Source organism: Saccoglossus kowalevskii, chromosome 17 (genome assembly GCF_978046115.1).
Source record: "Saccoglossus kowalevskii chromosome 17, keSacKowa6.1, whole genome shotgun sequence".
Taxonomy (NCBI): domain Eukaryota; kingdom Metazoa; phylum Hemichordata; class Enteropneusta; family Harrimaniidae; genus Saccoglossus; species Saccoglossus kowalevskii.
Genome location: NC_140657.1, coordinates 15,497,781 through 15,516,130, shown reverse-complemented (window position 1 = coordinate 15,516,130; position 18,350 = coordinate 15,497,781). Strand labels below are relative to the sequence as shown.

The window sequence follows — 18,350 nt, the reverse complement described above, 5'->3', positions numbered from 1 at the left end:
TCAATTTCCTCATGGAATGTTGATGGTTGCCGTAACGCCATGAAGCGTCACGAAGTTTTTAATTACTTAAACCTTAGTCAAAATTCAGATATTTATTTCTTTCAAGAGATGCATTCAATAGCCGCCGACGAAGCCAGGTGGCAGATTGTTTGGCTTGCGCCCATTGCGTTTTCACATGGTACAACAACAACATCAGCTGAATGAAAAAAGAACAACTACAAAAGTGTTCAATGGTGGGATATTGGTAAACATAAAATTAAGGAATTATAAAACAATACTGCACCAATAAAACACAGGAAAAAGATACGTGAAAAAGAAAAGCAGCAACACGAAGTTAGCACGACAGAATCACGCCTTGCAGATGACCCCTCTCCTGAAAAAATATATAAATGCAAGAAAAATGTATTGAGTGAACACAAAATGACCGAAACACGTGGGACAGAAATTCGATCACGTCATCAGCTACTCAATGATTCTGAAGAATGCTGTGCTTTCTTTCTAGAGCTTGAGAAAACAAAGGTTCCAAACGCACGATCTCACATTTGCGAGACCACAATTTGCGTACGTGCGCGCGGGCCTTCGTGACTATTTGCAGGTCTGCTTATAGCCCAGTATCAAATTATGACTTTGTGGTTTAATCAACAAATCTTTCCAGTTAAGTGCTAGTTGAACCGGCATTCGATGATCCATTTTACATACTACTGACCTCATAATGATTGATTCTTTGACTTCATCTAATATGAAGTTTGACTTCCGATCATTTGTGACTCAAGATTACCAGCAAACTAGAAGAACATAACCAACACAGTAATTTGATTAATGCGCTTTTATTACTTCAATAACACAAAATACATTCAAGTGATCACCCCCACTTGTGAATTATTAATTCAAATTACATCACACTTTTCTACGTCATCAGTAATATGTATGATATGTATTAGTAGCTGCGAGTTTCCATAACTAATCAATTTCTACATTTTCTTCAGAATTGTTTTTTGTGATTTTCTCGCAATGATATTTTGTTCATTTATCATGAACTGTTGTGTCCCAAAAACATATGTATTTGTACGGTGTAATATTTTTCAGAAGGTCATACGGTATTTTGAAATTAATAAAAAAAACTGTACAATCGTGTCTCCTTTTTTTCAAATAAAAATCAAAGATTAATATTCCAGGAATATGTGCATTCAGTCACATTCATTCATATACTCTTGTATAACGTATACAATAAATGTATGACACATCTCAATATTATAAGTACATGTGTTATATTTTGTATTATAATTTACATCAAATAAACATACACATACACGTGTTTTCGATGTCTGTCAAAACAAATGCATCTAATATTCCAAATCATTGTAAGACAATATTCCATGTTGACCTAATCGTAAATCAATTCTGAAATGAATTAATGGTTTACTAAATGTCATGCATGAAGGTCACTGCAAACAAAGATGACACATCAAAAAGAACTGCCCTCATAGTGTCCTTGGAAATAGAACACAACCTACCGTCGATACTGATAATGAAAAAATAAATGTAAACGTAAATGCTGCCAAAAATGCGATCACTGAAAAAGATAGTGAAAATGAAAATACACACAATGCAAACAATAACGAATGCAATGACGTAACAGAAAACATAACAGACGACGCTGAAAAGGAGTGAACTTAAACTGAAACACCCGAAAATGAAAACAAATACTGTACAACGAATACTGTACAAAACCAGCAGCAACAACGAAAACTAGCGTGCAGAACGATGAAAACGGTGAAACAACAACGAACATAACTGCGAAAACAGAAAAAAAACGATTGAGCATATAGATGAAAACATAACAACGGTAACTACAATCACAAACAATCAATGTACTTAAAAACACCGACAATGCGAGGGACGAGCCTCCCCATTCAAACACCCCTTCCCTGCTATCCCCATCACAAGGTGGTGTTCTATCTCAATCAAAGTCACTCGCAAGCGTTGAAGACTTTGATTTGTCTGACGCCGAATCATTCACTTCAGAAATGTTCGATGACACACAGGACATTCTACAATCAAGACTTGCATCATTTAGAAGACTCTCCGATCTCTTAGAGACTATGAAAGGGTCTAAAAAGATCCTTGAACGCTGTTTAAACATTTGTACTGATGCACGTTAATCGAGAAAATCGTTTAAAAATTGCGGGAATTAGGCCCTGTTGCAGTGCAGAAAGAGGCTAGAATACATAATATTGAAACAAAACAGCCTAACTGCAAAAAAGCAAAGATCTCGGAGAAAAACAAATCGTAATGTATGTTACTTACTCTTTTCATACACTTCTTAATGAGTTCCATTTCAATTTCCTCATGGAATGTTGATGGTTGCCGTAACGCCATGAAGCGTCACGAAGTTATTAATTACTTTAGTCAAAATTCAGATATTTATTTCTTTCAAGAGACGCATTCAATAGCCGCCGACGAAGCCAGGTGGCAGATTGTTTGGCTTGCGCCCATTGCGTTTTCACATGGTACAACAACAACATCAGCTGAATGAAAAAAGAAAAACTACAAAAGTGTTCAATGGTGGGATATTGGTAAACATAAAATTAAGGAATTATAAAACAATACTGCACCAATAAAACACAGGAAAAAGATACGTGAAAAAGAAAAGCAGCAACACGAAGTTAGCACGACAGAATCACGCCTTGCAGATGACCCCTCTCCTGAAAAAATATATAAATGCAAGAAAAATGTATCGAGTGAAGACAAAATAATCGAAACACGTGGGACAGAAATTCGATCACGTCATCAGCTACTCAATGATTCTGAAGAATGCTGTGCTTTCTTTCTAGAGCTTGAGAAAACAAAGGTTCCAAACGCAAGATCTCACATTTGCGAGACCACAATAACACTCTCACAGAAAACCAGATATTTGCCATATTGGGAAAGACTTTTATTGTGATCTCTTTTCTCCTGACTCTATTGTGTCGAGGTACAGACTGAAATACTTCAGCATTTCCTCAGCGTGATCACAACGAGTCTACTATGTGTGACAGCCAAATCTCATTTGAAGAACTTTCAACGGCTGTTAGACTTATTTCAAATGGAAAGGCACCAGGAATTGACGGTCTTCCATGTGAGTGTTTTGATGTATTACTTGAGACCATCAATGAGGGCGTACTTCATTTGTCTTGTCAGCGAGCCAGTCAGTCTTCTTACTGCAAACTATACAACTCTGTCCCTACGTTTAAAATCTGTGCTTGGGAATATTAAGTATATCGACCAAAGCTATACAATTCCTAACAGACACATTTATGACAATTTACACCTACTGCATGATAGTATTGATCATGGCACAGGGAGCCCAGGAACTATAATCAACTGTAGCACGCAGTCTCTATGAGCAGGGGGGGGGGGGGTATCGTGGCCTGTTCAGCATTTTGTCAACAACCAATCACAAGACTTTTACCGAACCACATCGAGGTCACGACTCTGTTAGCCTTGCTTAACTGGTTCGTAACCAGTCTCCAACTGTGCCGTGCGTTCGGGCCAACCGTTAGGAATTCCTAAATGGAGTCAATTTGTGTAGTTTTCTTGATTTATTCTGCAAATATCGGTAAAATGTAGGTAATGCTTTGGCGAAAATTGAAGGAGCAACTAATATTCATCAACCTGGTATTTTTTTTTAGATTTTATTTTTCATTCTTTTCGTCCGTTTTTTCGAGTTTAAAAAATGTGAGCTGGCTGGAGCCTTCATCCCTTGTCTATTTCTTACACTAGATACCAGCCGATACCCCCCGCACTCATAGAGACTGCATACTACAGTTGATTACAGTTCCTGGGCTCCCTGTGATCATAGCAACACGACTAACATCTCTGTTGACCAACGCATGACTATCTTTTTAATGCGTTGATTTGGTGATGAGTTTATGAAATACATTCAGATCATATACACCAAAGCTGAGTGCATTTTATGTGTGAATAGTTCATTGACTTCCTCTGTTCCATTTCTAAGAGTCATTCAACAAGGGTGCGGCCTATCTGGCAACTTGTACGCTCTTGCTTTGGAGCCATTATTGAACAAAGTAAGATCAAAAAGTGGCATCCAAGGTTTATTACTTCCACAAAACAATACAATACAACCACAAATACAATCTGACTGCGAATGCAGATGACGTAAGCTTTTTTTTATTTCTAAAAATGTAGATTTTACAAAACCTGCACACTGGATCGCCATATATGAGAAAGCATCCGATGCTAAAGTGAACGATGACAAGTCACAAGGTCTGTGGATGGGGGTGTGGAAAACAGAGTAGACACTCCAATGGGCATTACATGGAATAGTACGGGACTAGCAGGACATTGTCCAAAAAAGTAACTAGACTGGTGGGGGCGCTTCACCAGCTGTATTTCATAGCGAAGTCGCATCATTATCCTAATCAACTAGCTGCCTCAAAAACTTGTCGCTGTCTCATCTGTTCAGTACCACCAGTCTCGCTCATCAGATAATTGGAACATCTATTTTCTTCCTATGATACGGTCGTCACTGGAAACGAGCCGAACTTATTTACATGCCTCTCCAATTTGGAGGACATGGCATGGTTCATATTTCAAGTCGAATCAAAGCTTTTAGATTATAGCAATCTGATTAAAATCTGATGTAGTGTACGGGCTTTAATTATTGTGGCTATAAACTTATTTTAATTTTATTTTTTTATTACTTTTGTTATTAATGCCCTTTTATTTTATTATTTTACTTTGATTTTGATTTTGTGATTTTTTTTTAATTCTGCCCTACCTACATCTGATCCGACGCCTATGTAAGTCCCGTTCAAATCTCGCATAAGTAACAGCCAATCACAGCCCCCCTTTTATGCAGGCTGTCGGTTGCTTACTTTTCAGTGTAGCGATACTCTACGGGCAATCTTTCTGTACATTATATTTTGCCCACTTGAATAAACCATTAATAGAAAATTGCTAGTATATTTTTATTTGCAAAAGAAATTCCACAGCATTTTACAATTTTTGTCATTACATTGAATATGTTTTTCACTTCCAACAAATGTGTACACTTCCAGATACATCTTCGCCAACCAAGGTTCGTTCATTCAGTCATCGCTTCAATTTTACATCACTGAGCATAATTATCTAGAATGGAAACAAAAAAATAAGTAAATCGTAATGATTAGAACACTGTAAACAGCTATAGTAAACAATGCAAACTGATTTTAAATTGTATAACGTTCACCGGCCCACGGCATCGACGCAGAAAATTGGAGCAAAAAAATATTTCCTGATCAATTGCGATAAAAAATAAAAAATATTTTATTCCAGTCCAAATCAGCTCAATTACTTTAATAAAGAGTTATTGTATAATGTACAAAATGATGATACAATTTGATGAATATTTACAGCTACGGTTTCAATACCGTAGACGATGTTGGCCCGATCTTCAACAAAACATCACCCGTCTCCAGGGCAGGCGACTGGAAAAAGACACTGGTGTTCGGTCGAAACGGCGGAAACAAAATCGTCACTCCCAGAATAACTATGCAAAATAACGATCTGAAGTCGAACCATTCGAGCCACAATATTAACATAAAAATGACTTTCGTTGCATTTGACAATGATAAACTTACCGAAAAGCCGTGTTATTCTCGGTCGCTAACGTCGGTATAATCCGCCATTTTATTTGAGTGTGTTTGCCACCCAACTCCGCCCGGTGACGTCATCATGTGCGCTATAGAAGGAGGTATGTGATTCGTTGACTAAAATCGTCGATAGTGGGTCTCGTTGAAATCTCGTTACATAGGCATCGGCTCAGATGTAGATAGGGCGGAATTAAAAAAAATCACAAAATCAAAATCAAAGTAAAATAATAAAATAAAATAAAATGGCATTAATAACAAAAGTAATAAAAAATAAAATTTAAATAAGTTTATAGCCAAAATAATTAAAGCCCGTACACTACATCAGATTTTAATCAGATTGAGATTATAGTACATTCAGAGATTTCTCTATTCCGACAATGGCCATCCGTGCTTTAGTCTCGCTGATTATTTTTTTTATAACGTACAGTTAATTATCAAATTTTCAAAACAATCGTTTTTTATAAATGTGCCTTTTATTCAGTTTCAGGACTGCACGTTTTTATCACAATATTTTAACTACGCGAACCTGTATCAGTCATGGACATTTTTAGTTAGCCCATTATTAACAATAACATAATTTTACATTATATAAACTGTGCAAACAGCGTGACAGTAAATTATCTCATTGATCATACAAACAGAAGATGGTTAACACCAGATGGTCTACAACCAATCATTCCAGTGCACTCAAAAAGAATACTGGAACAAATGTTGAACATAACACACAAATCCATCCCACAATCCTTCATTAATAAAATTGATACATACCTTCTGAGTAGCCCAGAGTCTGGCCGTTGGTTTCTATTCTAACCAACGCCCAGTGAAACGCGCCTGAGAATTCAAATTGGATTATTCAAATTAGCAGAATGTGGTCGTAACAGCATTTGCCGTCGCTCAGTAACGAGATAAGACAGTGCGATTCATCACATTTTGACGGGTCTGTGGTTGGCTATTATTTTTAACCACAATCACTACGTCACATGTGCAAAATGCGTGCGATTATGTAAATTATATTTACGTTCAGACTCCTCCCTACTTTTTTTGTGTCTCTTTCGAAATTGAAACCAGGATCACGTGGGGATGCTTTGACGTAATGTTGTTTGTGTCAGTTGTCCAATTAGCTTCATACCACCCGTATTCACCATTTACATACTCGCACCGATTTCCGTGCTAGATCCAGCTCGTTTCACTGGGCGGTAATTACGGGCAGCTACGCAAAGTATCACAACCGAGTCTCTGGGCTACTTTGTGACACACAACTGGCTATACGTACAGATACAAAATACAATATTGATCTAAGATTCATTACTGATTCAGTCACACTTAGCACCCCTTCATACAAACAAGAGAAAAGGGAAATTTACAAGTTTATTATTTGTTCACAAGTTAGGCCACACCGACTTAATTGTATGGATGACATCCACGCGCGCATTAGTTTTCGCTTTTTCTCAAAAAAAAAAAAAAATCTCCGACGACGAGTCTCTACAGATCGGTTTTCTGTCCGGAACTTGCCGACTCATATTGTAGCAAAGCGCCGGCTTGTCGTAAAACTCTTTTTGGACTATCTAAAAACGTGCCAATTTTGTCATTAATGATCTTCTACACATGCGTATCGCGTTACCGGGAATACGTGAGCATAACAGTTCAGAGGAAAAACTGAGGGATTGTTGTAGACTGGTACGCAATTGACGTCGGCCAGGGAGATATGACGTTTACACAGCTATACGAGAGATTGGTTAAAGCTAACCCCTACTGTGTAGAGAGGAGCAAGCAAGGGCATTTCTGTATCATTGCAATGTTTTGTTAGTTATTGTCATAAAGTAGTGATATGTACATTCCGCTTTGACTTGTACTGAAAATGATGTCCATGTTGTACCTTGCATGCAGTGTTTTTGACTGAAGGTACTTCATCATGACTACATGTACTAGAGCTTGTCTGAAATGGTTATACCTGTGACAGTAATACAGTACGAGATGTGTATATCAACATGTGCCTCCTACAAATAAAGACTTCTTGTTGTTCTTTGATACATTGTGTTCTGTGGTCCAATTCGTAATAGCAGCTCCGTAGTCCTGTGGTTTTAGCAGGATTTTTTTTTTCGCCCTTTCGCATTGGGGTCTCCAGAGGATGTCATCCATAAAATTAAATCAGTGTGGCCTTACCAGATCATATGAGCACTATTTGGAGAAACCTATTATCTTTGCCCACCTCCATTAAACCCAACTTTAAAGGTTACTACCCTGCATCAAACCTGAAACAAATGCCCATTCTGTGAATATCGAGTCTATCTCTTACATATTTTACTCCAGTGTGAGCGTCTCAATTCATTATTAGTATTACTCAACGCTCTTTGTAAAAGGCTATTTGAAAATGATTTTAACCTTCCTCACTGGTGGTACATATTTGGTTCGCCTGCCCCAACAAAAAAAAGTCTATATATTGAGAAACTTGCACATGCCCTTTAACATTTATCTCGGCGTTCGGACTAACCGTTAGGAATTCCTAAATGGAGTCAATTTGTGTAGTTTTCTTGATTTATTCTGCTGATATCGGTAAAATGTAGGCAAGGCTTTGGCAAAATTTGAAGGAGCATCTAATATTCTTCAACCTGGTATTTTTTTTAGATTTTATTTTTCATTCTTTTCGTCTGTTTTTTGGAGTTTAAAAAATGTGAGCTGGCTGGAGCCTTCATCCCTTGTCTATTTCTTACACTAGATACCAGCCGATACCCCCCCCCCCCGCTCATAAAGACTGTGTACTACAGTTGATTATAGTTCCTGGGCTCCCTGTGATCAGACGAAGAAATTTATGTTATACTTTCTAGAAACACTGGAGAAATATTTGTTACCTTACTTGACCTTACACAATATGCGTATTACACAAGCGAAAATAAAATTTTAGATGAGCTCTGCCCAACATAACTCTTGTTTTATTTATTATTGATTTTTAGGATGATCATTTATTAGCAACTTTATGACTTGAGACAATGTCAATGACAAAACATTTAATACAATATAATCTGGGTTGCTCTAAAAAATTATGATGTTTTAAATTGTTATAAAAATTACGATTTAAAATTATACAAAATTAACAGCATACTTATATCTACAACGTTGAATACATGTACATATAGGAGTCTGTTACAGTACAAATTTATTTAAAATTACATTAAAAATCACTTTAGTTTATCTGAAATATGCAGTTGACCATTTTCTGCTACAACGATGGCTTTGTTTATACCCCATATGTCGTTACAATTATTTACTCCATATTCTGTGCTGCTGTAGAAGTAACATTCTCCATGGATTCTTGAGCGCAGTCTTGCTATGAATACTTGCATCACATCGGCAGGTGTATCGTAGTTGAGGGCGTTATGGCATGAGATTTGAATGGCCAGTTTGGCAGATATCAAAATAGAGTTTAGCAATGCCAAGATCTTTTTTTGGGCTCCCATGAAAGGCGGGGGACCCAGAATAAAACACCGATGCGGAAGAATAAAGTCAACATCAGTCAGTTTGTGACTTATTTTTCCAGTAAGCACAAACACAGATGGTAGATGTGGCATTGGAAAAATACATGCATGAGATCATCTTCGTCATTACAAAAAACACACTCAGATTTGGGACGGTAGCGGGCGGCATGCAGGAAACAGTCAGTTGGATATGCACCATGCAAAACACGTTATTGGAGGTCTCCCTCTCATTTAGTAGTAAGAGGTAAGTAGCGATACTTGTAGACTGGCCTAATTGTATCGGGAAGAGACGGTAAATTCCGCCAAACTGTATCAACATAATCGGGAATAGTTGCATACATTTGTGACAGTATAAGAAACCTATAGATGGCGCCCTTTTCAATTTTGTACAATGAACAGTTTAATATTGTTTCATACTTTTCAAAAAACTATTTCCAATGAATACTGCCATGTCTGTAATTGTTCGGAATTACCACTTGCAAGAAATGTGTTTAACTTTTTCCACAAGTGGCAGTGGAATTGACTGATGTAGAAAAGCTTTTTCCAGGACGCGCATGGAATATATTGGCACCTTTTCTTTAATCTATGTTATGTTGAACCAGCGTTTCTCGACGAAGTTGACTAAATCACCAATGGTGGATATACCGCCCTCAACAAAGTGTGTGAGAATGAAAGGCTCTTTGCGAACAGAGTGTGACACTAAGTTATTGTTAAAGAAAGGTTCATTCAAAATGGATTCAACTGATGAAGGTTTATCGTTTCTGAGTGTCATGATTGATGACCAGGTCACAAGAAGCTCACGATAGAATTCATGGTTGCTGTACAAACAAATTGAAGTTAGATCTATAACAAAAAAGCTTTTTATTATAGTTGAAATTATTGGTTTCTTGCAGAAAATAGTTTGTGAAAGCAAAACATGGGTGATATATTTGAGAGTACAGGTACCTTTGAATGTATTGGAGACGGAATGCCTTTATACGACCACTGATGTGAACCAATCCTTGTCCACCATATTTTAGTGGCGCATATACCTATGTCTCCGATTTCCAGTGGCGCTCTTGCCAAAGGAAGTTAATAAAAAGCATTTCAATCTCTTTGATAATATGGTATGAAGGACTAAAGCAGACGAGACGATGGAGAAGTGTTGTTGCTACCAGTTGATTTACTAGGATGACGCGTCCTTGATAGGAGATTGCACGAGCAAAGAGACCCCACCATTCTAGTTTAGATTTCACTCTTTTCACTGCTTCATCTCAGTTTTGGTTATTGTAGACCGTGGTGTTTCCAATATATACTCCAAGTATTTTGAGATCAGTGCTGTTCTATTGTATGTTCATTGGCGTATCGATGCGCCCTTTCCAGGAACAAACCCATAATCCTTTTGATTTTCCATAATTAACACGTGCATTGCTAGCTTTTTCATAAACTTCCAAGCAGTAAGACTGTTTCTGAAAGGCCTTAGTTCTAGTTATAAAGAAATTTATGTCATCAACAAAAGCAGATATCAGGCATGTACGCTTTGCATATTTAGGAATTAAAATACTCTTTATATCAATTTTCGTACGAATTTCATAAGCCAGCGTTTAGTAGTGCAAGCATTTCTTACGCCTTAGAAATCAGTGTTGGTAATGTTGACTTCACAACATTAGTATTGTGTAGGTGGAAAAAGTGACATTTTAATCATCAGAACTAACAAAAGAAGAATAACAAACCTGATGAGCAATAAATAATTAGATATATATGCGTCTGCTGCGGTTAGTCAGTCCGGCATGTATCGAGTTCCAACTATTATTACAAATTATCAGTCAAATAGCAAACACACATTTGCACGCCACGAACAATGTACTTTGAAGTCAGGTGGGATAACTGATGTTCATTGGTCCAGGCCCGCAAAGACATCAGGCCACAAATAATCGAAACACTTGCAAAACAGATGCAACGAATTGCAGGAGCCCACGTCACACACACACATATATATAAAGCATCGACAAACCAGTAACCTTCGTTGCATCAGAACTAGAAACTTATCTCAAGTTCAAGTTCAACTTCAAGTTCGCATACTACTGCTTCCCAGCTAGGACCACTTCCACTCTAAAATGGCTCAAGCACCCATCAACAAGATTGCTCAGATCGACCTACTCTGCCTGCTCTGTTTTCACTATCTTCTAACCCATAGAGAACTGCGAAATGGTGTCAACAGAACGGACTGATTGCGAAATCACGTTCATGTGATGCATGTGGCAGAAACGTGACTCTCTACAAGCGCACACCAGCTCTGGAACCACTGGAGTGGAGGTGTAACCATCGCGCTTGTGGAAAGCGTGTTTCTGCTCGCAACGGAACGTGGTTTTCAAACAGCCATCTTTCTGTTGCTACCACTCTACAGTTACCGTATTTTTGGTGCATTAAGTTTCCGGTTTACACTAAAACTCACGTGGGTGTTTCTGTTACTACTGCTATTGACTATTATAATTTCTGCACAGAGGTTTGTTTTGCGATTCTGGCCAATGAAACGTATAATCATAAACATTTTAGAAAGAACAACCCAACGAAATTAGGAGGCCCGGTTGTATCACAGGGAGCCCAGGAACTATAATCAACTGTAATACGCAGTCTCTATGAGGGGGGGGGGGTATCGGCTGGTATATAGTGTAAGAAATAGACAAGGGATGAAGGCTCCAGCCAGCTCACATTTTTTAAACTCGAAAAAACAGACGAAAAGAATGAAAAAAAAAATATAAAAAAAAATACCAGGTTGAAAAATATTAGTTGCTTCTTCAAATTTCGCCAAAGCCCTACCTACATTTTACCGATATCTGCAGAATAAATCAAGAAAACTACACAAATTTACCCCATTTAGGAATTCCTAACGGTTTGCCCGAACGCATGGCACAGTTGGAGGCGTGGCCTGTTCAGCATTTGTCAACAACCAATCACAAGACTGGTTACGAACCACATCGAGGTCACGACTCGGTTAGCCTTGCTCAACTGGTTCGTAACCAGTCTAAAGATCATCAAAAGATCATTGACACGCCGTTCCTACTTTATATTTGTAGAGCTTGGATAAAGAGTGGTTTATTCCACTACCAAAATTGGCATTCTCTATACACTGATTTGTCGGCTATTTCGAGATAACCAATCATTTCGTTGGATACATTTTATTGTTTGCATGGTCATAATGTAGGTGTAGTACTTGAGTTGAGACATGTTTGAAAACCTTTAGTCAGAAAGGTAACTTGACTTGATCCTGTAACATCCTGTGATGATTCTAGACTTCAGTGAGCTGTAACCTATAACGGGACACGTATGCAGACGTGTGTTCAGTAATTCCTGCTGATCAACAGGAACCACTGACGCTCACTGCCCGAATGGCTGCCGTTGTACTGGTGCTACTACTAGTAGCAGCAGATAGCAGTGGAGTTGCCGATACTCCCTGGACACAGAGCACGAGTTTTAATTGTAGTACAGCTGCTTCGATAGTGTGCCAGATACGAAGGAACACAACATTGTACCCTGCTGTTAACCGGAGAGTGGAGTGTTCCCTGCAGCATCGATCAGGTCCTACGTTTATTTGTTTACTGTATGTCTCCATTCCTTGCTGGTTCCAGTGACTGGCGCATCGTACTATTTATTTATTAAAGCGAAGAAACCATATATATTGTGCTGTTGATTTATTGTATTGGTTACTGGTATATTGAAGACAAGCTCCCAGCTCCTGAATGCGGAGTAGCCCCACAAAGGCCCGATCCCGCATTTTACGTCACATTACCAATAAGAAGTATCTTTTAAAGGAATTAAACAGATATATATTAATTATTAATTATTACTAATTTATTGCAATACTACTACTTAAAATTGAAACAAAATTGCAATATGAAAATATTTGTTCACAATTGTATAAACTTACTTGGCAATTCCCACAACCATTTAAATATAATCTGCACATATGAAAATGAAATAATATTTAGATGGATTATTATATAACCTGGACAAAATAAGTCAATATTTGTCCATGCCATAATGATGCATTTTTCTGAGAAACTTCATTTAGAAAATCCTAATAGAGGAGATTTAAAGTTCACAACTGACGATTTAGCAATATTATGGATTCGCAACTTGTCCATGTTGGCTGAAAGATTATTTAAACAAAAATATTCAATTTTATTTTGTAGTTACATTTTTATGAATATCACAGGGTGTATATTTTCCTAGTGATTTGACTACATCGTGTACTTGACAGTTTACAATACCGTATTCCAGCATAAATATCGCATTATAAGCATAAAATCGTAATGTGAATTTCGTTCATTAATTGGATACTGTATGATGACGATATCTTCAGAGCTATTTACAAGTACTTACTTAGTTACTTGTCAGGGTCTGACAGGTAATTAACAACCAAGAACACGTCGGAATAGTAAATCAGTTGTCCGTGCCAGGAGAGCCGTAGAACCAAAACAATCTGTCAGCCATCATGATATTATTTTACATTGCATAGAAATGAACGCTAAACACAGCTATTCCGTCCATCAATCGAATCATCAATCTACATAAGTGATGTATCAACCGTCATGAGTGATGTTACTGGTATTTCCATCTATTTACTTCGTAGTCTGAAAGTGAATGTTATCAAGTTCGAGAGTGTGCGTTTACTTGAACATTATAATTACAAGCTTATTCTAGCTCTAGCTACAATAAAAGACGTTCAAAAATATGAAGACCGCACGGCCATGAACACAACATAACTCGGAGTAGAAATGTATAAATGAGTATTATAAGGCATTAATATAAAAAAAGCATTTAAATAAATTATATACACATTTATTTTGCATGAGGATAACACAACGTACATACGTAAAGTTAACCAAACTTTGAACAAACAAAAGTGATAACGAAGCTTACCCTATTCAAAAAATGTCCCCTGTACAAATAATTAGCATAAATACATATAATATTCAACATTGATTACTCTAAACAATAATACATGTAAGACAAATGAGTCGATGAAACCTTTGTTGTTGTTCCATTAACATAACCACATTAACACTGACATACCAAGAGTATACATACACCTTTATTTATAACATCACATTATAACAGGTTTATGGGTCAAATCCACAGAATAAATGTATGATAATTTTGTACTTGTACATTCATGCATATTGCTGATAAAGGTTACTTGCACATGAACAGTGAATCAGAGTTGGGAATTAGTGTTTGCAACAAATACTTGATAATTTCATCAAACAGTCAACAATGAAGTATTGGATCTAGTGTTAGTATATCATGTTTAAACACACGTCTACATAAACAAGTTTGCAAATGTGCAAATTATTTATTTCTCATTCATTCTTGTGTTCGTGCCATGTTAACTATCCCGTATCTGAGCATTGTATGCCAATTATTGTTGCATCAATGTTTTCGCGTTAGAAAATTTAAAAGTATATTATATCACATGAATGAACATCCTTATAAAGATTGCTTACGAATGAACAAATACTCCTACACCAGCGTTAATAGACGGACACCTGGGGATAGGTAAAATATAAGCACAGGTGGTCATATACACATAACAGAATAACAAAATAACAGGCCAGCTTCCCCCTTGATAGTCCACAGTCGGGACTGTAACAGGCTACAAAAGCGTATACGGTCATATCACCTACAACAAGTCAGTATCAAGACAGATATCAAGCGGGGGGGGGGGACACATCAGAGAAACGTACATTTGCAAGCTTGTGTATAAAAACTATTTGAACATGGTACACCACCACTAGACTCCAAACGTTGGCTGTGTGAATAAATTACGGTGAATTTTGTACGAATACTAATGCATAATAGTTGGTCGCCTGCCTCCACTAAATATTTATTCTGTTTCACTGTTCATATGAGAGTATTCAGTATCAACGATGAATGAATACGCAAGAGCAAAAGAACCATGTACTGTATTTTATACATCACGTGTAACCGTGAGATGACAGCCAATACGAGATATATGATGCAGAGATGAATGATGATGGTTAGCATGATCACCAATGCAATAATATCCATAAGTCATGCACAATAAGATTCCAACTGATAACTAATAACTAATACGTGTATCCTGACCATAGCTTTACTATGTATACAAATGTACTTGCTAGACAATATGACGAATAACTCACGGGCGCTCGCAACAGGATTTATGGTTAAGGGAGATAGGCTTGGGTAGGGTTATAAGCTTGTATAGAAATAAAGACAGGGTATGAAACGTCCGCACTTGGAATCGCTGTACACCAAACGAATACGGCTGGTTTGTGAATAAACTCGCAAACTACACTCACCACAAAAGCGATTCACTTGACTATAAGACTCTTATTTATCCAATTTTGTCATACGTTTGTAATAATTTGCCAGTAAATTCACAAAAAATGATAATTTCTGGCGCTATCGAGCGTCGCGACGTGAAAAACACAACTACTCCCTGACAAGCTCCGCCCATCGAACGCTCATTGGTGGACAGGTCTCGGGTCAAAGGGTCACACTATCGCTCCCCTCACCGGGGGATATCACCCTATACAATCAAAAGGTGACTCGTTTCGTTGACAGTGGTTGGTACTCTATCCGCTTCGTTCGATGTTGTATATGGAGAGACTGTGATCGTATCGAAAATAGACAACCAATTTACACATTCAGTCATTTAGAAACACAGGAGAATAAATACACGTGCATGTTACCCATATAAACCCATATACAGAATTATAGATCATCACATAACATAGACTCTACAATATTGTAGGGTTATGCGTAAATTAATATTAGTGACCAGAAAGTAAATGGTATACAAACGTAGACGAAGTGACGAATTAAAAAAAATACATACTACCCCCCCCCCCCGCCAATACACGCACAAACCATAGACGCAGATCGCGCATGTGCAATGTCCACCCTTCACGCCGCCCGGTAAGTGAAGGAAATCAGCTGATTGGTCACGCTGTCACCAAGCAGACGACATGGAGGAAGAGGATTTTTTGAATCTGGCGTCTTCTGGTCATAACATTTTGATGACAGGCCAGGCATGGACGGGGAAGACGACCCTAATATCTAAAATATTCGGTGTTTTTCGCGCTCTTGGAAAGAAGGTTGCCGTAACAACTTCCACCGGCATTGCGTCACTGCAATACCGGAAGGACATTGGTGCGTCCACAATACACAGTTGGGCGGGTTTGAAGGTACGATGAAACATATTAAGCAAACTATATGATATAACATAATAAAACTGCGCCAATGCTGTATTTCCGGGGATGGTCAACTTTAAGTTCTTGAAATGGTGTGATTTGTCGACAATTAATAATAAAAAAATGAAAAGTCGTTTCTTACCTATTTTGATGTGTTGTATATACATAGGATGGACGTTACACTCTCACACAGCTATTGGAACTGTACAATGATTCGTCACACAAAGATATCAAAGATCGAGTGAAAGAAAGAGACTTGCTTATTTTAGACGAAATGTCAATGGTTAGTATCTCCAGCGTACAATAAACAACACACATTTAATATATGAAATTACTAGTTTATTTTTAGCTCAGAAATCATTTAAATGTAAACATGACGTCAACCATGTTTATTTCTGTTTTCCTTGACAGATCAGTAAAACAATGCTAGATTTATTGCAGAGTGTCTGCAAGTCTGCAAGAGAAAAAGATTCTATAGTTTTCGGTGGACTACAAGTAATACTGTCTGGCGATTTTTTCCAACTACCCCCTGTCACAAATATCTTTGTAAATTAAATACCACTGTAGTATAAACCAATACAGCAATGACTCATTTTAACTGTGAAATAAATAAAACGAGTTCCATTTTGAAAAACAACTGCATAAGTACTAGTATATTTTGTACCCTGAGTTCTTGAAGCGTATTTAGCAATACATATTTTTATCATTTCTTTCAGGTGATAAAAGATACTTTAAATACATTATGGCATCTGAAGTGCTGTATCTTAAAACAGAATTGTCCTGTAATGATATTGAGAAATTTAGACCGTGGCATTGTCAATGGTCACCAAGGACAAGTTGTAGCACTTGAGGATGATTACGTCATGGTTAATTTACGAGATGGCAATATGGTAAAAGTGGAGAGAGTTGAGTTCACGCAATATTCTCCAAAACAAAAGTGCGTTATTGCACGCAGATACCAGTTTCCAATTAAACCGTCTTTTGCCATCACATTCCATAGATCACAAGGTACATCTAGTATATAGAATACAATTGAATTAATTAGTAAACCAGTTTTCTTTTTGTATTTCCAATATATATTACGTTTGGTAACTGATTACGTGTTAATGTTGAACTTGCATATTGGGCTACGTTCGGATGTGTGCGTGTGTGCCCGTAACAGTATTTATAACATAATAACAATAGAACCATTTACAGTTTTCTTTGTATCATTTATTTACAATTACAGTATACGATTCAAAAAATACATTACATAGTATGACATAACATGTCTTTGTATGCTGAAATTACCATATGAGTTTATTTTCCAGGAAAAACGCTGAAAAGTGTGGAAGTAGATGCTAAAAATGTATTTAAGCCTGGTCAGTTGGCTGTCGGAATTGGAAGGGTAAAAGCCGTTGAAAACCTTCAACTGACAAATTATAGTATATAAAGTGTCCTATGCCATCACGGACTGTATTTGAGTTATATGAAAGAGAGGAAATTTTAGTATCCACGGATCTAAATGTGTCTAATAATACGAGTAATGCTTATGATGAGGACGACGAGGAAAGCAATTGGGATGAAAATGAGCCACTCGCAATTGATGAACTCATTGCTACTGGTAGGCTTCTTTCAAATAATTATTATAGTGTAAGTCCTCCAACAATCGTTCCAGCATTATTCAGCAATTTAGTTGATGCCTTGTTGATTTAAAATCGACCTCCATATTTCCTGGTTCGTTTGAATCAGGTCACAATTTTAAAGTTAATATTGTTTAGCTAATTATTTGCGCCACGTGAATGACAGTTTAACAATTTGTCTACTTTGTGGATGATTTTTCGAATTATATTCGCCCATTGTGTATATCTGCCACATTTGCCACTAAATACAATGGATGTGAAGTTCATAGACTTCTGGTTAACCAATCAGTTCTGAGTAATGGATTATTCTTTTGTTTGTGGCTAAACAAATTTAACTTATCTCCATTACAGCTGGAGACTATTCTAATACATCCAATGAAGATCAAGAGCATGGCGTCACAGAAA

General features: G+C 37.2%; 1 protein-coding gene and 1 long non-coding RNA gene across 2 annotated transcripts; one reads left to right on the top strand and one right to left on the bottom strand.

The window, feature by feature from the left end:
* Nucleotides 1–4,956: 4,956 nt before the first annotated feature.
* Nucleotides 4,957–5,798, bottom strand: LOC146732685 (uncharacterized). Its single transcript, XR_014926816.1, has 2 exons — nucleotides 5,622–5,798; nucleotides 4,957–5,130 (listed from the first exon to the last, which is right to left on the bottom strand). It is a non-coding gene; the product is annotated as an uncharacterized LOC146732685 (long non-coding RNA).
* Nucleotides 5,799–16,098: 10,300 nt separating this feature from the next.
* On the top strand, nucleotides 16,099–17,755 carry LOC146732684 (ATP-dependent DNA helicase PIF1-like). The gene is made up of 5 exons (XM_085491900.1): nucleotides 16,099–16,317; nucleotides 16,493–16,606; nucleotides 16,735–16,818; nucleotides 17,040–17,331; nucleotides 17,634–17,755. The coding sequence occupies exons 1-5, from the start codon at nucleotides 16,099–16,101 to the stop codon at nucleotides 17,753–17,755; spliced, it is 831 nt and encodes a 276-aa protein (XP_085348026.1).
* The last annotated feature ends 595 nt before the right edge of the window (nucleotides 17,756–18,350 follow it).